General features: G+C 43.4%; 1 protein-coding gene across 1 annotated transcript in view; it reads right to left on the reverse strand.

Annotated features, from left to right (window-relative positions):
• The window catches only part of Ppa2 (inorganic pyrophosphatase 2), a 66,584-nt gene that overhangs the window by 11,073 nt on the left and 32,410 nt on the right, over positions 1–23,101 (reverse strand). Inside the window, exons 6-7 of the mRNA XM_052179210.1 lie at positions 22,309–22,395; positions 14,016–14,142 (exon numbers count right to left, since the gene is read on the reverse strand). Of these exons, the coding sequence (XP_052035170.1) occupies positions 14,016–14,142; positions 22,309–22,395 (214 nt within the window). The remainder of the gene's footprint in view (positions 1–14,015; positions 14,143–22,308; positions 22,396–23,101) is intronic.

A 23,101-nucleotide genomic window follows, 5' to 3' on the forward strand; every position in this document is an offset into this window, starting at 1 on the left:
ACTAGTGTTTCTCTGCAAGACTAGCCTAAAATGTACGGACACAGCTGAGAGCCGTACCCAGAAGGCAGTGTACTGACAGTGGATGAGAGGCCACATGAATTTTTATCCAGAGTTTAATGAACTCTTACTATGTACCACGCTGCTCAAGGCTGTGAGAGCTGACACGGGTAAGGGAGGGTGCAGAAGCTGTCCTGGCTAACGCTGCAGGAAGAAGCAGACAGCAAAGAAACAAACGTGACCAGCGGCAAAAGACCCCCCCCCCCCCGAAAGAAAATGAAGCCAAATAAGGAAGGCAGTGGTGAGCTGGGGACAGGAGGGGGGAGGTTGAACAAGGTAGGACCCGAAGGTACAAAATAATTATCCTAACTCAGTCATGGTTCCCAGGGTTTACTTTTAATGACACACATTGGAATATATTGGAAGTAAAATCTCTCACTGTATTGCGACTGATTAAACCCTTGTTCAATGAGGTCCACAGGGAAGCAGCCTTTCTAATATTCAATTTAAAAGTATAATAAATACTTGCCAAGATACTGTAACCAAAGGAGAAGTTTAGAACCATCCTGAAATGTACATAGCAAATAACAAACAGATGTAATAACCCTGAAAAATTAGACGACCATGACACACTGGCAGGGAGAGTCTAGAAACTACTTGGGGTCAAGTCTTGTCGAAGCCCCGCCCTGCTACGTGGCTCTGCTCATACAAACAAGCTTATTCCCTGTGGCTTGGTAGACAAGGAGGGGTTGAACACCTCCGGAGCTGGGGACTTCAAGTAAGCAAGATGGATCTGGGAGGGAGAGGCCAGAACGACAGAGAGCTTCAGTTGTCTGCCAGGACTCTTCTTATTTAAAATCTGAAATAATACTAAGGGCTACACTTGTAGACCAAAACATTTTGAAACAAAATGTTTTTGAACATGTTGGTTCCTCCCCAAATTCTGTTTATCTTCATATTTTTTTTTTTGCTTATCTGAGAGTTTTTTCCTAAGGGAGATTTTCCATTATCATTTTCTTATCCCCATATTCTCACAAAGCATCCCTGTAAACTGATTAAGTCCAGGGTTTTTCCAACTTAATGTTATATTATTCAGTAGCTGAAAAATATCTTAGTATACAAATATTGAACTAAAAATGTACTTTAATTTCCAAAATAATTTCTTATACTCCAATCTGATAGATGACTCTATCCTGGTACCTCATGAGATCCACTGTTTTTTTTTATTCCACTGTATGAAGCATTTGATTATTTTTACCCAACATGTCAATTTCAAAGAAAGAAGAAGCTAATTATCCAATACAGTCAAGGAAGCTCTTCGCTCAGAAGTTATGGAGGGGACCTTTAAGATCCCATAGATTAAAAATGTCAAACATTTAATAATGCCAAAAAACAAGTGCAAATCTCCAGTAGAGGCTAAACTTGTCAATTCTCAATTAATTACATCCCTGGGGGAAACAGCCGCATTTTCATAAACAACACAAAGCTCAGACAAAATCAGAAACAGGCACTTTCAATAGTTTTAAGACCGCAGTAGTAAATGTCCAACCAGAAATCCAGCTCAATGAACGACTTTCCTGAAGGCCTGAAACACCGTACTTAAAATCGATAAGCAGAGTCACAGAAGACATTTATATTAAATATAAGGAGACTGTCGCGAAGAGAGCCTGACAGGTTTGCTAAGATATGTGATGGGAGTAAACTATAAATCAGAACCATGATATGTTCAATTCTTAACCTGTTTTTCTTCTTGTTGCATAGTTACACTGTCCAGCCAAAGGTGTTAGAGACAAATGCAGTTGTGTTTATATGTTTTCTTCACCATGGTAGGATGTGCACAGTGTAGTCCTGTTTCCCCGTAGTGGTTTTAGGAGTTTGGCTCACAGGCCAATCCACTATGCCGAACCACTGCCACTGTCCATCTGCCGGCTGCTCTGGCCAAAACATTTTTATAATTTATGCTATCTTAAAGAAAAGTAGCTTTTATCACTATTGCTCTGTAGTAATGTTTGAGGTCTGGGATACTGATTCCCCTAGAAGTTCTTTTACTGTTGAGAATAGTTTTAGCTATCCTGGGTTTTTTGTTATTCCAGATGAATTTGAGAATTGCTCTAACTCTATGAAGAACAGAGTTGGGCTTTTTGATGGGGATTGTGTTGAATCTGTAGATTGCTTTTGGCAAGATGGCCATTTTTAATATATTAATCCTGCCAATCCACGAGCATGAAAGATTTTTCCATTTTCTAAGATCTTTTTTGATTTCCTTCTTCAGAGATCTGAAGTTCTTGTCGTATATATCTTTCACTTGTTTGGTTAGAATAACACCAAGATACTTTATATTGTTTGTGGCTATTCTGAAGGGTGTCATTTCCCTAATTTCATTCTCAGTCTGCTTATCCTTTGAGTGTAGGAAGACTACTGATTTGCTTGAGTTGATTTTGTAATCAGCCACTTTGCTGAAGTTATCAGCTGTAAGAGTTCTCTGCTAGAGTTTTTTGGGTCACTTAAGTATACTATCATATCATCTGCAAATAGTGATAGTTTGACTTCTTCCTTTCCAAATTGTATACCTTTGACCTCCTTATGTTGTCTAATTGCTCTAGCTAGGACTTTAAGAACTATATTGAAAAGATATATAGAGAAGGGGCAGCCTTGTCTAGTCCCTGATTTTAGTGGGATTTCTTCAAGTTTGGCAAGTGGATCAATGGAATAGGATTGAAGACCCAGAAATGAACCCACACACCTATGGTCACTTGATCTTAGACAAAGAAGCTGAAAACATCCAGTGGAAAAAAGATATCCTTTTCAACAAATGGTGTTGTTTCAATTGGAGGTCAGCATGCAGAAGAATTCGAATTGATCCATTCTTATCTCCTTGTACTAAGCTCAACTCCAAGTGGATCAAGGACCTGACACACTGAAACTAATAGAAATGAAACTGGGGAAGACCCTTGAGGACATGGGCACAGGGAAAAAGTTCCTGAACAGAACACCAATAGCTTATGCTCTAAGATCAAGAATTGGCAAATGGGACCTGATAAAATTACAAAGTTTCTGTAAGGCAAAGGACACTGTCAAAAGGAAAAAATGTCAACCAACAGATCGGGAAAGGATCTTCACCAACCCTAAATCCGACAGAAGACTAATATACAATATATACAAAGAATCACGAAGTTAGACTGCAGAGAACCAAATAACCCTTTTAAAAAATGGGGTACAGAGATAAAAAATTTTCACCTGAAGAACTTCGGATGGCTGAGAAGCACCTTAAGAAATGTTCAACATCATTAATCATTAGGGAAACGCAAATCAAAACAACTCTGAGATTTCACCTCACACCAGTCAGAATGTCAAAGGTTAAAAACTCAGGAGGCAGCAGGTGTTGGCAAGGATGTGGAGAAAGAGGAACACTCCTCCACTGCTGGTGGGATTGCAAGCTGGTACAACCACTCTGGAAATCAGTCTAGCGGTTCCTCAGAAAACTGGACATGACACTTCCAGAGGACCCTGCTATACCTCTCCTGGGCATATACCCAGAGGATTCCCTGGCATGCAATAAGGACACATGCTCCACTATGTTCATAGCAGCCTTATTTATAATAGCCAGAAGCTGGAAAGAACCCAGATGTCCCTCAATGGAGGAATGGATACAGAAAATGTGGTATATTTACACAATATAATACTACTCAGCAATTAAAAACAATGAATTCATGAAATTCTTAGGCAAATTGTTGGAACTGGAAAATATCATCCTAAGTGAGGTAACCCAATCAAAAAGAATACACATGGAATGCAATCACTGATAAGTGGATATTAGTTAGCCCAGAAGCTCTGAATTCTCAAGACACAATTAGCATATCAAATGCTACCCAAGAAGAGGGAATGAGAGGGCCCTGGTTCTGAAAAGTTGATCCAGCATTGTAGGTGAGTACCAGAATAGGGAAATGGAAGGGGGGTGATTGGGAAATGGGAGGGGGGGTGATTGGGAAATGGGGGGGTGATTGGGAAATGGAAGGGGGGTGATTGGGAAATGGGCGGAGGGAAGAGGACTTATGAGACCGATGGGAAGGGGGGATCCGGGAAAAGGGAAAGCATTTGGAATGTAAACAAAGAATATAGAAAATAAAAAAATAAATAAATAATTAAAAAAAAAGAAAAGTAGCAATTTTCTAGTTCCCATTTATTCCCACTCTTAGGATTTTATATGAATGTTTATAATGTGGACAATTATGCCACTTACTGCAAAGATGGACTGTTCCAACAATAAGCACAGGGAACCTGTACATCCCAGTTTCTCTGATGGACCAATCGAGCCCTTTTAATTGGACCACTTATCACCTTACTGAAGTAATTAACAAAGACTCTGCACTGTGTAAAATATCCTCACTATGGTGAGTGCTGAGTCTGGTGGAACCTTTTAGAAGGAGGCACTCAGAGCTCCCCTCAGCAGTTGGGTTTTATCTTTGCCAAGTGTTAGGCGTCTGTCTTCCTTCCTAAGGCATTCTGCAATGGTTACCTGTGGCTGTACTTAGGGATTTAACTAAGCATTTATGCAGGTGAATGTATTAATATAAAAGTGTCGGCTTCTGTGAAATTAAATTTGAGTGTTCTGAAAAAAATCCAATAAAACTGGTGACTATAAACATCTGTCATCAATTTAGGGCTGGTACTAAAAGAGAGAAAAACTAAACTTCTCCAGTGCATGCAGACTGCTGAGCTAGTGGTGTGGAAAAAGCAGAAATCACGTTCTTCACTGAACTCTTTTTTAAAAGATTATTTTTGTCCGTTCTTTTTCCATGCGTGACTGTTTGCCTATGTGTGCACCACACGCATGCCTGCTGCGTGAGGAGGCAAGCAGAGGCTCCCTGGAGCTGGGATTACAAATGCTGGTGAGCTGGGTGCTGGGAATAAAAGCATGGTCCCCTTGAAGAACAGCCAGTGCTCTAAACTCGGAGCCACTCTCCAGCCCCTTCAGAGGCGTCTTGCAGGAGCAACTATTCAGAGCTCTGCTATTTGTGTCCTTCAGGGGGAGAGACAGAAAGGAGACATGCTTTGCAGTCCAAGAGTGCTTTAAGACCTGAGGATGGGGAAGAACAAGTCCTGGGCTAGAGCTCAGTGAAGGCTGGGGCATGTGAGGGGAGGGGGACTCAATGAAGGCTGGGGCGTGCAAGGGGAGGGTGACAGCCGCACACTTGTCACACACAACTCTTAGGGTCACACTGAACACTTTGGCTTTTATGTTGAAATGGTTCAGGGCAGAGCACACGTGTAAGACATGGAGAAACAACTACCCTGCACAGAGTAAAAACTGAAGCAAGAGTCCCAGTAAGAGTCTTATAAAGCTGGGCGTGGCGGTGCAGGTGCAGGCCTTTAGTCCCAGCACCTGTGAGGCAGAGGATTTCTGTGAGCTTGATGCTGGCCTGGTCTACATAGTAGGCTCCTACACAGCTAGGACTATGTAGAGAGACCCTGTTTAAATAAAAAGGGGGAGAGCAAGTGTAGGAGGGGAAAAAGAGGAGAGATAGAGAAACAGAAAGACAGAGAGACAGAGAGAGAGAGTTATAAGAATGTCTGTATTCATTGAAGAAAGAAACTGAAGACGATAACAGAAAATGAAAAGATCACCTTCCATGCTCATGGATAGGTAGGATTTAATATTGTCAAAACAGCCATCCTACCAAAAGCAATCTACAGATTCAATGCAATCCCCACCAAAATTCCAACATTATTCTTCACAGAACTTGAAAGGACAAGTTTCATATGGTAACACACACACACACACACACACAGACACACACAACCTAGGATAGCTACATCAAAAATAATAAACTAAAAAAAAAAAAAACACTGGAAACATCACTATCCATGATCTCAAATTTCACTACAGAGTCATAGTAATAAAAACTAGCAAAAAAAAAAAAAAAAAAAAAAGGCCAGGCGGTGGTGGCACATGCCTTTAATCCCAGCACTTGGGAGGCAGAGGCAGGTAGATTTCTGAGTTTGAGGCCAGCCTGGTCTACAGAGTGAGTTCCAGGACAGCCAGGGCTACACAGAGAAACCCTGTCTCAAAAAAAAAAAAAAAAAAAAAAAAAAAAAAAAAAGAATCTTCCTAAGCGGTAAAAAGTGTGCTGCATTCCCAAGACACCTGTCTCACGATCCCACAGCTGGATCTGTGGTTCTGAAATATGTACAGGTGTGAAACCACCCCAGCAAATGTCATCAATGTATCAATGTGTGTAATTGATATATTGCTAATAATTATGGCAACAAACTTTCCTTTAGCAATGACCCTGAAGATTGCTGTTTGCTTACAGAGGAAGGCAGGTGAAAGGTCTAGTTAAGAAAGGAATGTAGAAACCTGGGGGGTGGGCAAGAATAAGAGGGCAACAGCTCTAGGGCTTTGGGGGGGTTATATGACTTTTCCAAGCAAATGGAAACATTTAGGACTTATACCTCCCCAAGATACTGTGTCATAGGAATAAGACTACAGTCATAAAACCTACAGGGGTCAAGGTTCAAATAAGAAGCAAGAGATTCCCAGTAATTAGTTCCTAATGATATACACCACACCCTCTCCCCACACACCCAAGCCTCTAAACCATTAATGAAATCAAAGGACAGACATCAAAAGAGCTACCTCTCTCTCTAGCAGACTTGTAATTATCACTGGTTCATTACTGCCTCAGGAAAAATGGTCTCCACTCCCCCAAAAGTTACAAAAAAATTTAAAAAACCCCCAAACTTGACTAACTTGATACATTATGAAGATCGTGGTCTAGAACCAGACAGGATTTGAAGGGCTCAAGTTATATTTTGTTGAGTTACTAACTATTCCCTCTCCTCGCAGCTTAAACAAAGGGGGTGGGGCGGGGAGGAGAACACATCTTGATTAAAGTTGTGTAATGATAAACAGGTTATTCTAGTAGCATCTGGCATTGTTCCTAGACACAAGGCAGTGTGCTGCATACACTAGAGCTCTAGGAATACAAGAGTCATGAGCTGTCTGTCCCTCCAGCTGGCTGTCCCCACTGAGCCCAAGAGAGCATGCACCACTGTCTTCTAACAGTCTGCCCCTGGCTATAGCAGTCAGCAGAGACATTCTGCCTTAGGACTGCAGTTAAATCCTCTCCCTCCACCCCTCCCTCCCCATACTCATCCATCCCTCCCTCCCTCCCTCCCTCCCTCCCTCCCTCCCTCCGTCCCTCCCTCCCCACCTCCATCCCTCTTCCTTTACTTTGCTTTCCAGTGACAATATTAAATTATACTCTGGGAAGAAAGAAGAAAATTAAGAACATGATAATTTGATTATTTTTTTAAATGGCAGGGACACTAGGCATGTTTACACATATGAAGTGAGATCATGTCCAAACTGACACACTTTCTACATGTTCATTCTTATCCTGGAAGACAATAAAAGAACATATGATGTCTAATTAATGTTTACATTTTCGTAACTGAACCTTCACATTCTACACATTTGAAACACTTAAAAACTCTGGTAACTAACTTTAGGACAGTTTGATGCTGACCTGTGAAAAGGTTCCAACCTCCTGATGTAAAAGACGTTCCTCATAGGTCAGCTCATGTGACTACTCATTCCAAATGTGCTAAAACCAATGTTATTGTTCTGCTTTTAAGCTGTGGTTCGTAAGCTTTCATTTGAAAGTCTAAAATCACTTGAGAAGCAAAAGTTTTTACAGGACAGAAGACAGCAGTTTTCATTTAGCTAAAGACAAAACTGGGAGCAACGGCTGCCAAGTTCGCAGATCCCCATCACGCACCCCACTAAGGTCCTCAGGCAGCTATGCACACCAGACAAGTGTGACAGGAGCCCCTGTACTCCAACCTGCTTAAAGGCTCCAGCTGGGTTCGTTCTTTCTTTTCTTTCTTAGATATTTTCTTATTTCTTAACCCAGAGCTATTATCTCTGACAGCCTCACCATCTTCAGTATGAGTAGGTGCCTGGGAGTCTTATTAACTCTTTTGGACCATTAGGGCACCATTATGAAGCATTAAGGACTGGAAACTAATTACAGCTGATAAAATGGTCTCAGTGCTTCCCAAGTGTTAATGAGCCACAAAGGGAGTGGGGGTAATTTTCTAACTGGGTATTTCATTTTAAACTTTATTTAGCTTTTAAAAGATTTCAGTGTCCAATACAGGTAGAGAATGTGAAACTTGGTAATGTTGGTTTTTGGAAGTGTTTTGAGCTCCCACTGTGTGGTCCCCGTTGTCCTGAACATGGGATTAATCAGTTCTCCAAAGAGGATGCAAGCCAGGCAAGTAAATATATGAAAGAACGTCCACTGCCCTTAGCCATCAGGGAGACAAATGCAGTTAAACTGCACTGATGGCTCAGTGGGTGACGCGTCACCACACAAGCATACGGACGTGAGTGCTGAGCCTCAGAACTGCCACGAAAGCCAGGCAATGCTTCTCTGTAATCCCAGACAGGCAGAACTCTGGGCATCGCTGGCCCGCCGGACCAGCCAATCCATAAGCTCCAGGTTCCAAGAGAGACCCTTTCTCAAAAAACTAACAAACAAACAAACAAACAAACAGGGGAGTGTGGTTAAAGAAGATACCTGATGTCAGACTCCGGCCTGCACAAGAATGAGTGCACCTGTGCACGCATGCACACACCCTCGCAAGTAAAGCAAACTTCATGTCACCTCATTTAGAATGCCAATCGTGAGGAAAACAAACAATGCATGCTCATGCGAGTGTCGGCTAGTTCAGCCACTGTGAAAATCATAAGAAGTCCCTCAAAAACCTACAAATAGAACTAACTACCAAATTACCAAGATATATTTCTTACCCTTCGTCTAAAACACCATACAGAGAAAGCAGGCCCACGAACGTATCAAGCACTAGAACAAAGAAGCAGAACCCCTTACTGTCATCATGGAAAAGAGAGGACTTAACAACCACTAATCATCATCAGACAATCGGGTGAGCATACCACAGGATGATGCCCAACTCCAGCAATCCAAGGACCTTGTGCTAAGACACCCTGGCTTGATGTAGCGAAGTAGCCCACCGAAACTGCAGCTAGTCCATATCCTCAAAGACAGTCTGTGCTCAGGTTCCTTTAAGTCACCAACTTGCCTGACCACCTGCAGTGACCGTGTCTCCATCCACTCTGCCTCTGCCTTGGTAGGTAGGGAAACCTATAGAATACTTTTAAAAGCTTCCTGATGATTAGTTTCAGTGTATCCAGTTTTATGTGGAGGTTCTTGATCCACTTGGACTTGAGCTTAGTACAAGGAGATAAGAATGGATCAATTTTCATTCTTTTGCATGCTGACCTCCAGTTGAACCACCACCATTTGTTGAAAAGGCTATCTTTTTTTTCCACTGCATGGTTGTAGCTCCCTTGTCAAAGATCCAGTGACCATAATTCTGTGGGTTCATTTCTGGGTCTTCATTTCTATTCCATTGATCTACCTGCCTGTCACTGTACCAATACCATGTAGTTTTTAACACTATTGCTCTGTAGTACTGCTTGAGGTCAGGGATACTGATTCCCCCAGAAGTTCTTTTACTGTTGAGAATAGTTTTAGTTATTCTGGGGTTTTTGTTATTCCAGATGAAATTGAGAATTGCCCTTTATAACTCTATGAAGAATTGAGTTGGGATTTTGATGGGGGGATTGCACTGAATCTGTAGATTGCTTTTGGCAAGATGACCATTTTTACTATATTAATCCTGCCAATCCAAGAGCATGGAAGATTTTTCCATCTTCTGAAGTCTTCTTCGATTTCTTTCTTCAAAGATTTGAAGTTCCTGTCATACAGATCTTTCACTTGTTTGGTTAGAGTAACACCAAGATACTTTATACTGTTTGTGGCTATTGTGAAAGGTGTCATTTCCCTAATTTCTTTCTCAGCCTGCTTATCCTGTGAGTATAGGAAGGCTACTGATTTGCTTGAGTTGATTTTATAACCAACCACTTTGCTGAAGTTGTTTATCAGCTGTGGGAGTTCTCTGGTAGAGTTTTTGGGGTCACTTAAGTATATTATCATATCGTCTACAAATAGTGATAGTTTGACTTCTTCCTTTCCAATTTGTATCCCTTTGACCTCCTTTTGTTGTCTAATTGCTCTGGTTAGAACTTCAAGTACTATATTGAATAAATATGGAGAAAGAGGCCAGCCTTGTCTAGTCCCTGATTTTAGTGGGATTGCTTCAAGTTTCTCTCCATTTAGTTTGATGCTGGCTACTGGTTTGCTGTATATTGCTTTTATCATGTTTAGGTATGGCCCTTGAATTCCTGTTCTTTCCAAGACCTTTAACATGAAAGGATACTGGATTTTATCAAATGCTTTTTCAGCATCTAAAGAAATGACCATGTGGTTTTTTTTTTCTTTGAGTTTGTTTATGTAGTGGATTGCATTGATGGATTTCCATATATTGAACCATCCCTGCATCCCTGGGATGAAGCCTATGTGATCATGGTGAATGATTGTTTTGATGTGTTCTTAGATTCAGTTGGCAAGAATTTTATTGAGTATTTTTGCATTGATATTCATAAGGGAAACTGTGCTTTTTTTTTTTTTTTTTGGTTGGGAGACTGTCAATGACCACTTCTATCTTTAGGGGTTATGGGACCATTTAGTGGTCTAACTGATCCTGGGGAAGACCCTTGAGGACATGGGCACAGGGGAAAATTTCTTCAACAGAACACCAATAGCTTATGCTCTAAGATCAAGAATTGATAAATGGGACCTCATAAAATTACAAAGTTTCTGTAAGGCAAAGGACATTGTCAAAAGGTCAAAATGGCAACCAATTGGGAAGAGATCTTTACCAATACTACATCCAACATATCCAAGATAAACAAAGAACTCAAGAAGGTAGACTCCAGAAAGCCAAATTAAAAATGGGGCACAGAGCTAAACAAAGAATTTTCACCTGAGGAATATCGAATAGCTGAGAAGCACCTAAAGAAATGTTCAACATCCTTAGACATCAGGGAAATGCAACTCAAAAAACCCCTGAAATTTCACCTCACACCAGTAAGAATGGCTAAGATCAAAAACTCAGGAGAAAACAGGTGCTGGCGAGGATGTGGAGAAAGAGGAACACTCTTCCACATCTTTTGTCAGTTGCCTTGGTTGTGGCAAGAAAAGTAAGAAGGGGACCAATGCCAGGAAACTTGGTAAGGCTGAGTGGGTTCAAAGACCTCAGCACCCAGACATCAGAGGACAGAAGACCTCTCCCTGCTCCCTACCAGATTCCTGGCCTGGAACATGTGACCACACTCCCCACATAGGAACATGACTGACAGTCACACAGATCAGAGTTCTCCATGGTAATGAGGTATCTAGATGGGCCCTGAGGGTTTACCCAATAAGCTTCCCTTCTCTGATATTCCTTCCTACAAAAGGTATTTAATCTCTGGTCCACCCTGAGGATGTGGTATGTGCCCATTTTTCACAATGAACAGTCAATAAGGATAAGGTGTTTCTCATCAAGAACTGCAGTAGAGAGCATGGAGAAAGCCTTGGTCTACAGAGCTAAGCCAGAGTTCTCCATCTGCCACCCCACCCTCATCTCCATCCCTGGGCTTGTCATCCTCAGCCCTACCCTCCAAGTCTCAGGAAATATCAAGGAAGAGGAAGTAGAATATAAAAGCTGGAACACGGGAGGAGTGGTGCAAAATGCCGACTTCTGAACATGACATGCATGAACTTATACAGCTGTGGTTGCCTTCCTAAGGCCTGCAAGGTTAAACCAGCCAGAACTTCAGCACGCATACGGAAGGAAGGAGCTCGTAGGGAGCTAGGGTGTGACTGGCAGTGAGTGAACAGCTGCTTGGGAAGGAGAAGCATTCATTCCTCCTTAAGGGCATGGCTGGTAGTCATTACCCATGAGTCCCCAGTGGCCCCACAGCAACGGTCCCATGCACAGCACTAATTAGACTTCATGAGCTATTCTCTAAAGCAAAACAAAAAATGCAGATATCAAGTTGGGAGAGTGACGTGTTGGGGGGAAGCTGATGGGAGTTGGAGGGGGAAATGGGTAGAGAGAAGATTTGACCATGTATACATGGAAGAAATTCTCTAAGAATAAAAAGAAGAAAGAAAACAAATCATCAGAAAGACAGGTGACACTGTTTAAATCACCACAGAACCACTTCCGCCTGTGTGATGGAAATTTCAACTGCATATGGGAGCTTCTATCTCAGGTCACTACTCTATATGTTTTAACGTCATGCTAAAAAGGAAAGTAATCAGACATGGGCAAGACTCTGAGAACCAACTGGAAAATGAATGGGTAGCTAACAATAAAAGTGAAAATAAATACATAATAATAATAATAAAAAGGAAGACTACAGCTTAGGAAATGTGGACCCAGCCCAGGGGGGACTGAGAGATGCCCATGGTGGCTGTACCGGAGCTCGGAGTTCTTGCATAGCTGATCACTTAAGGGTTTACACAGTAACATCGTAAATTCCACTCAGTTTTAGATTTTAAGACTTAACCAAGAGTCAAAGCAAGAACAAACTATATTTAAAGAATATAACTTAAGGACTGTATTTGTTGTTGTTGTTATCACAAAGCTTCCACAAGCATGCTGGGCGAGCATACTACACCTATAGACAAATTTATATTTTTGACACCACAGAACAGTAAGGCTGTGAGAGGCTGGGTTGGAAGTGATGGATGAGAAAGATGAAAAAAACTTCAAAACCCTACGTTCTACACTGGACAGTTTAGAATCATTGCTTGAAGTCGGTGAAGGAACATATCATATATATACTAACATCTGAGTTTAACAGCTGTCACCTTCATCAGAGATCTCAGTGCGGAGTGTGGGACCTCAGGACTAGGGCATGGTGACGTACTCTTGTAGAAGGAAGATAGTAGAGAAGGTAATCAGACCCATCTGTCACTCTCTCCTGCCCCTCCCAGCTACTGTATATAACTCTACCTTAACTGCACATACCCTTGTGGTCTCGAGAGGTGCTAGAGACTGCGGAAGGCTACCTGAAGAGGCACACCCTCCACATGCAAGTTATCATCTGCACAGGGATGACTTTGCTGGTGTGGCTGCTCTGATGTCATCTACACTCCTGTGAAGAGCCCTCACCCATGAGGGTTCTGAAGGAAGCCCATAAACTCACTGCTTCCCTGAGGTGGGCTTGGGTGGGATGCACTTAGGTTTGGTGCCGGTGCCCTGGAAGGAGGCAGTAGATGCTGGTTTACATTCCCCCTCCTCCACCCCGAGGCGAGAGTTCCTCCAACATAAATATAGCTTGAGATGTGATACTTAGAATTATTAGAATAATTTAGGAAGAGACATAAAATATTAAAATAAGAATCAGAAGAATCAGGAAATGTTTAGGAAGTCCCTGTCTTTCTAAGTACCAACTCAAGTCAAAGGAAATACACAGGTTAAGAACTATCCATAGCCTAGGTGGCGCATGCCTTTAATCCCAACACTTGGGAGGCAGAGGCAGGCAGATTTGGGCTCTCCTAGAAGGAAGACAGTAGAGAAGGCTGAGTTTGAGGCCAGCCTGGTCTACAGAGTAAGTTCCAGGATGACCAGGGCCACACAGAGAAACCCTGTCTGGGGGCGGGAGAGAACTAGCCATAAAGACACACTGCTTGCAGAACAAAAGGGCTATGCAGAAGAGCTTAGGAGAAAGTTGGGAGACAGGAGGGGGAAAGGGGATGGGAGGGGAGGGAAGAGGAAGGGAGGGGAAGAAAAAGGAGGGGAGGGGAGGGGAGGGTAAGACAGAAGGTAGCAACTTCTTTGTATCCCACACAAAGTACCATTTTTCTGTCTTCAACTTTTCTTTTTCCTTCCTTTTCCTAGGAATATGCACAACTCACATAAAAATATATTAAGCTAATCTCTGTGGACTATAGAAGGAGAGTTTTAAAACTCTGCCTAACCCCTAAATATATGAATCATCTCTCTTTTCAGTTCCAAGAATCCCAATGACACACTCATTTACTTCTGGGTTTTTTTGTTTTTTTTTTTTGGGGGGGGGGGAGGTCCAGACTTACCATGAAATTTTTCAGCCTCAGGATCATTCACATTGATAGCAATTATTTTCCAATCTGTTTCACTCTGATCGATAAGTGCCAAAGTCCCAAGGATCTTCACATGGACCACATCTCCACGCGAAAGAACCTTCACAGAGAAAAGGCCCGTCATTTGCAAGGCTTGGGAAGGTTTATCCATAACACCGCACTCGAACGACAGAAACATGTATAGTTCCAGCAAACATAAACTGCGTAGAAATGGTCAGAAAGCCTGCCTCTCCAGGAACGAGCATCTCAAAAGTTCTATTCTCACCCAAGAAAGAATTGCTAATTAAGCAAACAAAACAATCAAACAGTGTCCTTCTAGAAACCCAGACATTAAGCCACAAGCAGTGTAGAACCAGGACTGCAGAAGGAAGCCACCCAAGGAGGAGGCCCTGCAATTGTCTGGCTTTCTGCCCAACACATCTGGGGAGCACAGGCCATGGAGGGGGATGCCAGTAGGTGTTCTCGGGCCTCCACATCTGTTCCGTGGCATGGGTACACACCCATGAGTATGCACACATGTGTGCTGCACACACATACACAATAAATAAGTGATGAAAAAAATGTGATACAATTTAAAAAGAATGACAACAACCCCATCATGGGAAAGGTGAGGTAGCCACACTTTGTGGTCACAGTCTGGATCTTACTTCAGAAATACATACAGTGTAAAAGAGGCTGAAAGAATTGAATCAGTCCTCAAGAAAAGGTTACCTCACACCAGCCCCAACAAGTGTTGTATTCTCATACCTGAACACAGTGAAGGTTGTCTTAAGAAGACAACACGACAGTGGCATGATTGATCGTTAGTGCCACACAGAGACAAAACAGGCTCAAAAGATGCTGAGAAGTGAGGTTAGGATAAAATAAGTCAGAAGCTGAGCCAGGAGATGGTTCAGGAGCTCAGCACTTGCTATGTAAGCACGAGGACCTCAGTTCGATTCCCAGGACTCCGGTTGAAAGCTGGGTGTAGCGCTTGTGACCCCAGTGCTGGGAATCAGAAGCAAGGTGACCCCCGAGTCTCTGATCACCAGCTCAGCCAAATGGTCCATGAGAGCCAAAGGTCCATGGGAAACCACGCCTCAAAAACCTGAGCAGGAATGATACCAGGGGCTGACTTCCGATCTTCATAGCATGTAACATAAATGCTCATGCCCTCTCCCGTGTACATATGCATGTATACACACAGGTACATACATATACATATACTATACCAGCAGTTGACTCAGATGCTCATTGGCTTGAGAAAGGGATATCAGACCTTCAGGTTGCCAATGCCTGAGCTTCTTTTATAGCCTTTTAAATTTTTTTTAAAAAAATTATTTTATTTACATTACAGTTGTTGGCCCCCTCAGTCCTTACTCCCACAGTTCCTCATCCCATTCCTCCTCCCCTTTCCCTCTGATAGGGTGCTCCCTCTCCCTCCACAACAGACCTGCCTTTTCCCTAGGGCCTCAAGTCTTTTGAGGAGTAAGCTCATCTTCTCCCACTGAGGCCAGACCTCTGCTACATATGTGCCAGGGCCTCGGGCCAGGCTGTGTGTGCTCCTGGTTGGTGACTCAGTCTCTGGGAGCTCCCTGGGGTCTGGGTTAATTGAGGCTGCTGGTCTTCCTATGGGGTCACTTTCCCTTTTAGCTTCTTTAGTCCTTCTCCTAATCCAACCATAAGGATCCCCGATTTCAGTCTAATGGTTGTATATAAGCATCTGCTTTTGTCTCAGTTAGCTGCTGGTAGGGTCTCTCAGAGGACGGCCATGCCAGGCTGCTGTCTGTAAGCACACCATAGCATCAATAATAGTGTCAGGCCTTGGTGACCCGCTGTGAGCTGGATCCCAAGCTGGGCCGGTCACTGGACCTCCTTTCCTTCAGTCTCTTCTCCATTTTTGTCCCTACAGTTCTTTTAGACAGGAACAGTTCTGAGTCAGGAATTTGAGTGTGGGTTAGTAACATTGTCCCGCCACTTGAGGCCCTATCCATCTACAGGAAGTGGGCTCTTCAAGTTCCCTCTCCCCAGTGTTGGGCATTTTGGCTAAGGTCACCCACAATGAGTCCGGAGAGTGTCTTACCTCCTGGGTCCCTGGTACTTTCTAGAGGGTCCCCCTACCTCCCCCCACCCCAGACTGCTTATTTCCACTGCTTCTCTTGGCCCTCTAGGCTTCTCTCCTGACCCCCCCCCCCCATACATCTGATCCTGCTCCCCTTCCCCCTTCCTGTCTCACATCCAGGCCGCCTCCCCGCCTCCCCGCCTCCCCGCCTCCCCGCCTCCCCGCCTCCCCTGGTTATTTCCTTTCCCCTTCCAGGTGAGATTGCAGCCTCCCCACTTGGGCAGTTCTGCTATATTCCATTATTTTTAAAGGTTTAATTGGCTACTGAGCTCCTCTATAAGCTTACACTATGAACATATTTCAGGAGACAAATTTCCTTATAATTAAAAGTGGAGTTTTCTATTCCAAAAATAAGGTGTGCAAAATCAGGTCATTTGCAGGATTTCAAAGTGTTTGTTTAGAGAAAGAAAATGATGTTAAACCATAAAATCAAGTAATTTCATTCAACACATTTGCAAAATGGCTCTCAGGTCTTAACCTAAGTGTACATGAAGTGATTACCACACAGCAGATATGTATACGCCTGTATCAATGGGACTGAAACCTCATCTTTAGAGTGGAAACAATCACATTAGGGTCTCCTGTGGCTAGTCTATCATCTATTAAATTCTTGATCCTCAAAGTCCAAAAGGAAGTGTACAGATACTTATAAAAATGGGGGTGATATTTCTAACGTGGAGTATGCCTACTCTCAAACCTGACGCACTTCACAGGGCGACTTTGCAGCTGGCAGATAAGGGTAACATTTCAGGCTGGGTCATATAGTATTCACTGATGGTGATTCTCCATTCTAAAGAGGATGTGGACAGAGAGGACCTAGAGAACAGAACAGGCAGAAGGATCTAGGGCTTTCAGGAGAAGCAATTACAGTATCTAGAAGTACAAACCCTTGAAGACAAGGCTTCATTCAGAAGAGCATAGTACAAGAGACCAAAGGAACTGTAATATCATCATAAAACAAAACATCTTGAGTTTGAAGTTTCTGTGCAACTTTCAATGAAAAGCTGGCCGTGTTGTTGGGTAACTCAGAGATACACTGGTCAAGCTGCTTTCAACCAGAGGCAGTTTTGACTTCTAGGAGATACTGGCTGTCTGGAGACATGTTTGGCTTACTAGCCTCTCCGTGCAAGAGGTGATGGATGCTCCAGAGACACGCTGCTCTGACAAAGATTCAGCCACCTCAGACATCAGCCTCAATGCAGAGGCAGGCAGCAGAGAGGTTCTCGGGAATTTCCATTCTCAATGACTTTGTTTTCTTACTCACAAGACTTATCTTCCAACAACACAACAAAAAATGAGTTCATCAGACGCAATAGCCTCTGATCGCAGAATAACACCGAGAGGGAGGGAGCCTTATTTCAAACGAAGCATTGCTTGGCTGCAATTTGAACAGAGGGGGAAACACAAACCCCAAACTGTGCATTTCCTTCATGAGAAGACTGCACATGCAGTCAGCACAAACATGTTGCCTTGGTTTTTACTAGAGTGTGGCAGCTTCATAAGGATTTTACGGTTTGTTCCTAAGCACCCTTTGCAATGTTAAACTTTTCTGTTTGTGCCCCTCAGTCTATTATCAACTAACAAGCTCCTGTTTCTTTCTATCTCCCAGTAGCTAGGTATGTTCAAAGACTTCTCACCTCCATTTTTCTTCTAGCTCATTTAAGGACACTCCCTTGACTCCCTTGACCCTGCTTTTTCAAAGGTGACCATATTGACTTCTCATTTAGTTCTGCTGTGGCTCACGCTGACTAGGGGAATCAGTTGTTCTAGTTGCCAGAGGACATCGACTGTCCCAGCTGGGCTGCCACTCTATCCTTGCGGTGACAAGATGCAGCACATGCTGTGACCACTTCTGCTGGAGCAAATGCTATTCAGTTTGTAAACTAGACTGAGATTCTGAAGCAAGACCATAAGTTTGTTCCCTGGTTTCAGGTAAAACCAGCAAGTCTTTTCCAGCTCTTGTAGGGAAATTTCAAAAGGCAGGATCTTCTGACATAAATGTTGGGTTGAATTTGTTCTCCACAATCCTAAGAGATGACTTGAGCAAATTCTTCCACAGTCTTGTAGGTTTTAGTTTCACACCAGTAGAGTAGAGAACATTTCTTATGTCCCCGTGCTGGAGCTCATATATGTACTTTTCCAAAAGTCTTCTACAGAGAGTATTTTTGCCTCTGGGATCTACATGGATTTATTAGAATAGTTGTACTAAATGCAGGGTCTCAGGATCCTGGAATAATCAATTATAAGAGGGGTCTTTAAACCTATGCTCCATAGTGATTCTGTCCTAGAGGGGAAAAATTCCAACCAGGCCCAGTTAACAACAGAGAATAATGGGAAGTTACAGTGTGTCAAGCCATGCACAACAGTGTGAATAGGTTGTCTATTGTTGTGGACTGTCTTAGTTAGGTTTTTACTGCTGTGAACAGACACCATGACCAAGGAAGGAAGCTCTTGTAAGGACAATAATTCACTGGGGTTGGCTTATAGGTTCAGAGGTTCTGTCCATTATCTTCAAGGCAGGAGCATGGCAGCATCCAGGCAGGCATGGTGTTGGAACAGCTCAGAGTTCTACCTCTTGTTTCAAAGGCAAACAGGAGAAGACTGGCTTCCTGGGCAGCTAGGATGAGGGTCTTAAAGCCCACACCCACACCCACAGAGACACAGCTACTCCAACCAAGCCACACCTCCAAATACTGCCACTCCCTGGGTCAAGCATATACAAGCCGTCTCATGGACCAAGCAGAGTCTGGAATGGGTGAATTTTCTGGATAGGGTTTAAATAGTAGGCAGGCCTACAATATTGCAAGTTCTAGAATAACAATAATTAATATAGTCTTCAATAATTATACACTACACACCTACCATATTCTACACTTTATATGTAAAATGTAAAAAAAAAAAAAAGGCTTCAATAAAAATACACTTGGCAGGCAGAGACAGCCGGATCTCTGTGAGTTCGAGTACAGCCTTGTCCACATAGCTAGCTGTAGGACATCCAATGCTATACAAAGAAACTCTGTCTCGAAAAAAAACAAATAAACAAAACACATACACAAACACACACAAAAAACCCACATTGAGTTTTCTTAGTATCATTCTTGGCTTACAGAGAAGTGTGACTGTGTCATGTCAGTTTATGTCAAATGATGCTAACATGTGTTCCAGTTCCAGTCTCACTAATTACACGTTCAATGACATGTTGATATGGGTGAAAATAAGATGCCATTAATATTTTTACCAGTTTTAAGTTGACTGAATATTTTGTACTAAATAGGAATTGACTATGCCCCCAAGAGTTATAGCCCAAGAATAAGAAAAAAAATTAGAAACATAATCTTTCCGACAATTACATTTTACTTAACTTAGTGATCTCCACTTGTTATGAAATAGGAAATGGGCAGGAAACCAAAGAGTCCAGCATGGAATCTTGGCAGAGGAGGTATTCGTTACAATCATTGATCATTTCTCTGTTTTTGTAGCCTATTTACTATTATACACACCTCTTTATCCCTCTTAGAAGAACATATTTTTTAAAAAATAAATTCAAAAAACTGTACCTTAAATTTGAAAAAAAAAATCAATACTTCATGTTTTTTGTTGAATTCATGTGCCAGGCAAGAATAACAGTAACAGACACATGAATCCTGACAAGTCTCTGTATAAACATCAGAATTTTGAGGCAGAAAGGAGCTCTCACCGCACAAAAGGAGCAGGAATAAGAGGGGGAATGAGAAGGGAAGAGATCCCAGAATGCTGGAGAAAATGGAAAGAAAGTAGAAAATCAAGACACGAAAAAGCAACAAACAGCATGGACGTTTAAGAGATGACAAGAGGGAATCAGAATGATGGACATTGGAAACGACAAGAGAAGCAAGAATCCTAAGATGCCCTGAGGAAGGTTAAGTTCCCAAGTGATTTCAACTAAGTCAGAAGATGGTATTCCACTTGGCATTCTTTATTTTTTTCCTTCTATTTTTTTTATTGATATATTTTTTATTTACATTTCAAATGATTTCCCCTTTTCTTGGGCATTCTTTAAATTAAGCATATTCTCGGAGCCAGGCATTAAGCCCAGCCGTGACAGATGCAGTGGACACCCCTGACCTCAGAGCTTTACCACCTCAAAAAAGTGAAGATGCTGACATCTGCGTGACCGCGGAACTGCGCATGTGCCTAGCAAAGAGGCCATGGCGGCCCAGCGCTGCCCAGAGCAGGGAGTTTTCAGCTCAACAAAGATAAGAGGGCGTGGTGGGAAAACCCAACTCTCTCCAGAAAGAGAATGGCTGAAGGCCCGTTCAGATGGATTAGATCTGGTGGGCAGTGGGCAAACAAGTAGTAAGAAAGAACGCCAGGAGAGGCCCTACCAGAAGGCAGATGAGTTTGGCACAATAAAAACCCAACGAGGAATTGGCTTAGTAGAAAGAATACGTAAAATGAGACATTAATATCAAACTAGATGAAGCTATTGGTAGCGTGAAGGGAAAGAATTTGTTTTGAGAGCTCTTTGGGACACAAAATCAATATTGCATCATTAACTGGGTGAAGAGAAGCCAACCAGCCATCAGGATGATGCCGGTTTCTGGAGGAAGAGTGGAGCGGTGAAGGAAGGGGCCGTGTTGTCTGCAGGCAGTATCTCCCCTGCTTAGCCACTACGCCTTCTGTGGCTCACGTTGCCAGCTACCGCGACCCCCACCTTAAAAGCTACTGAGAGCTGTAAATTTAAAAAAGGAAAAAGCAAATACAATTTGGGATACAAGCTGGAGAGGCCCAGGAGACATCAGAGTATAGGCTTGAATGCAAGGATATGAGTTATCAATTTAAGAACAAAACCTGGGGCCCTTAGGAGGAGGACCGGCATTGACAAGGGCTCGCCCTCCTGCTCCTCCGGATGCGGGCAGAAGGAAAGACTGCAACAGAAACTGTCAGGAGGGAGCCAGAATACTCGGAGGGAAAGTAAACTTCTGTGATGTAATACAAGTTCCGTGCAAGACTGCCAAACCTCAATGGAGGAAGAGGACTGCGGGGTAGCGAGCGCTGAAGGAAACCCACAGCCCTACAGTGCTGTCGGGGACCCAGGGACGGTGGTGTGCTGGAAATGATGGCGGGAGGGAGGACAGACCAATTTCACAAGGGAGCGGCAGCTCAGAGAGCAGTAGGAGACGGAGGGGTACTGAAAGCTCTTACCTGGCTCTGTGCAGAGAGAGGAAAGGCTGATGGGAAGATGCCCAAGATGAAAGAGGAGTTGTTGATACTAAAGAGAAAGAAGAAGAAAACGCCCCTTACAGGCAGGAAGTGTGGAAATCTAGAACACATGTACGGGGTCGGAGGGACACACAACAGCTTATACAGGTCTGTGGGAACGGTGAGAGAAAGATGTCTACAAGAGCTTGACCTCAAAGAGGAGAGGTTCTCCTGGGACCACAAACCACAGAAAAACACTAAACAACAGCGCATGCGTAGAAACGGAGGCGGAGGACAGAGGAGTTGATGCGCTGGAGGAGTCCATAAGCTTGTTGTTTGTCGTGTGTGTGTGTGTCTGTGTGTGTGTCTGTGTGTGTGTGTCTGTGTATCTGTGCATGCACGTTTGTATGCACGTGTGAGTGCAAGCAAGCATGCGTGTGAGGTCAGAGGTTAATCTCCAGTGTCACTCCTTGGGGCTCCCCTTGCCTTCATTTGAGATAGGGTCTCTCAATTGCCCGGAACTTCACCAAGCAGGCCCAGCTGTTTGGCCAGCAAGGTCCAGGTATCTGCTTGTGTTTGCCTCCCTAGAACTGGCATTTCTGGTGTGCCTCAGTGTCCTTGGCTCCACCCCCAGGTTCTGAGGCCCGCACTTTCTAGGCAAGCACCCTACCATGAAGCCACACCCCAGCTCCAGCACTTGCTTTTCATCAGTACTCAAGTCTCTGTCTAGACAACAGCAAAGAATCTGAAGACAGGACTTGTCGAGCTTCCGATAAAGGGTCCGATGGCGATTACTTTAGGCCTTAAGGTCCTTACTACAGATGCAGCTGTGTCACGTACGGTATCAGAACCGGGCGGCAGCTGGATTTCACCGGCTGTGGTTTACCTGAGCCCAGACTTAGGAAAGGGCAGTAAAAAGATAGAGTCTGAGTAGCAGAGGAGTGAGCATGCTCAGACTTTGAAGATGCTGTCCGTGAGACCAACCTTTGAGCCTATTTCACAAACGTCGATGGGGTCGTTATCTCCACAGCAGTTTGTGCTCTTATCTGTTAGATGAGGATCTTCCCAGGTCTAAGGAACGAAACAAAGACAGAAGTGAGGCAGAGATGTGTGTTAATATTCACTGAAGTATAGCCCAGTCTGTCCACACGGCCCCGCAGCTCTACAGGGAGTCGCAATCCAAAGGAAAAATGATCGGAGGTCACTCGGGCTCTGGGCTAACAGGCCAGCACCCCCACCCCCACGCATCACAATAATTAAAAGAGATTTACAGCACTTCCTCCCTCTGTCTCTAACTTGTAATCACATCTGAAAGTGGGTGGCATTACCAAAAGATTCATCTTCTTAGCTTAGTCAGTAGCTAAATTTACATTCACAAATCTGGGAGTTCCAGTCTGCCTGCCCCTACTGCCTGTGCCCGGTCTGTCTGCCTGTGTCCAACTGTCTGATCTGTGGCTCCTGTCACTCACTGCCCATCTAACGTGGTCGCAGCCTCTGGTCTCGCTTTTCACATCTGAAATGAACTTCCTATTGGTTAAATGTCTCCTACTGCTAGAAACAGTGTCCTCTCCACAAACAAAGGATGACGCATTATTTACCACAGAAAAGAAAACCCATCTGTCTCATTTCCCTCCCTTAAAAGCCTCTCTACCTCTGTCGCTAAATTTCAAGATCCTGACAAAATCATGCAAATAAGTCAATTCTTCTAGTCTACTGGGAAGATGATGACCTGGTGGCTACAAAATATATGTTACAGTTTTGGAGATGAATAATGTCA

This window comes from Apodemus sylvaticus, chromosome 4 (assembly GCF_947179515.1).
Source record: "Apodemus sylvaticus chromosome 4, mApoSyl1.1, whole genome shotgun sequence".
Classification (NCBI taxonomy): domain Eukaryota; kingdom Metazoa; phylum Chordata; class Mammalia; order Rodentia; family Muridae; genus Apodemus; species Apodemus sylvaticus.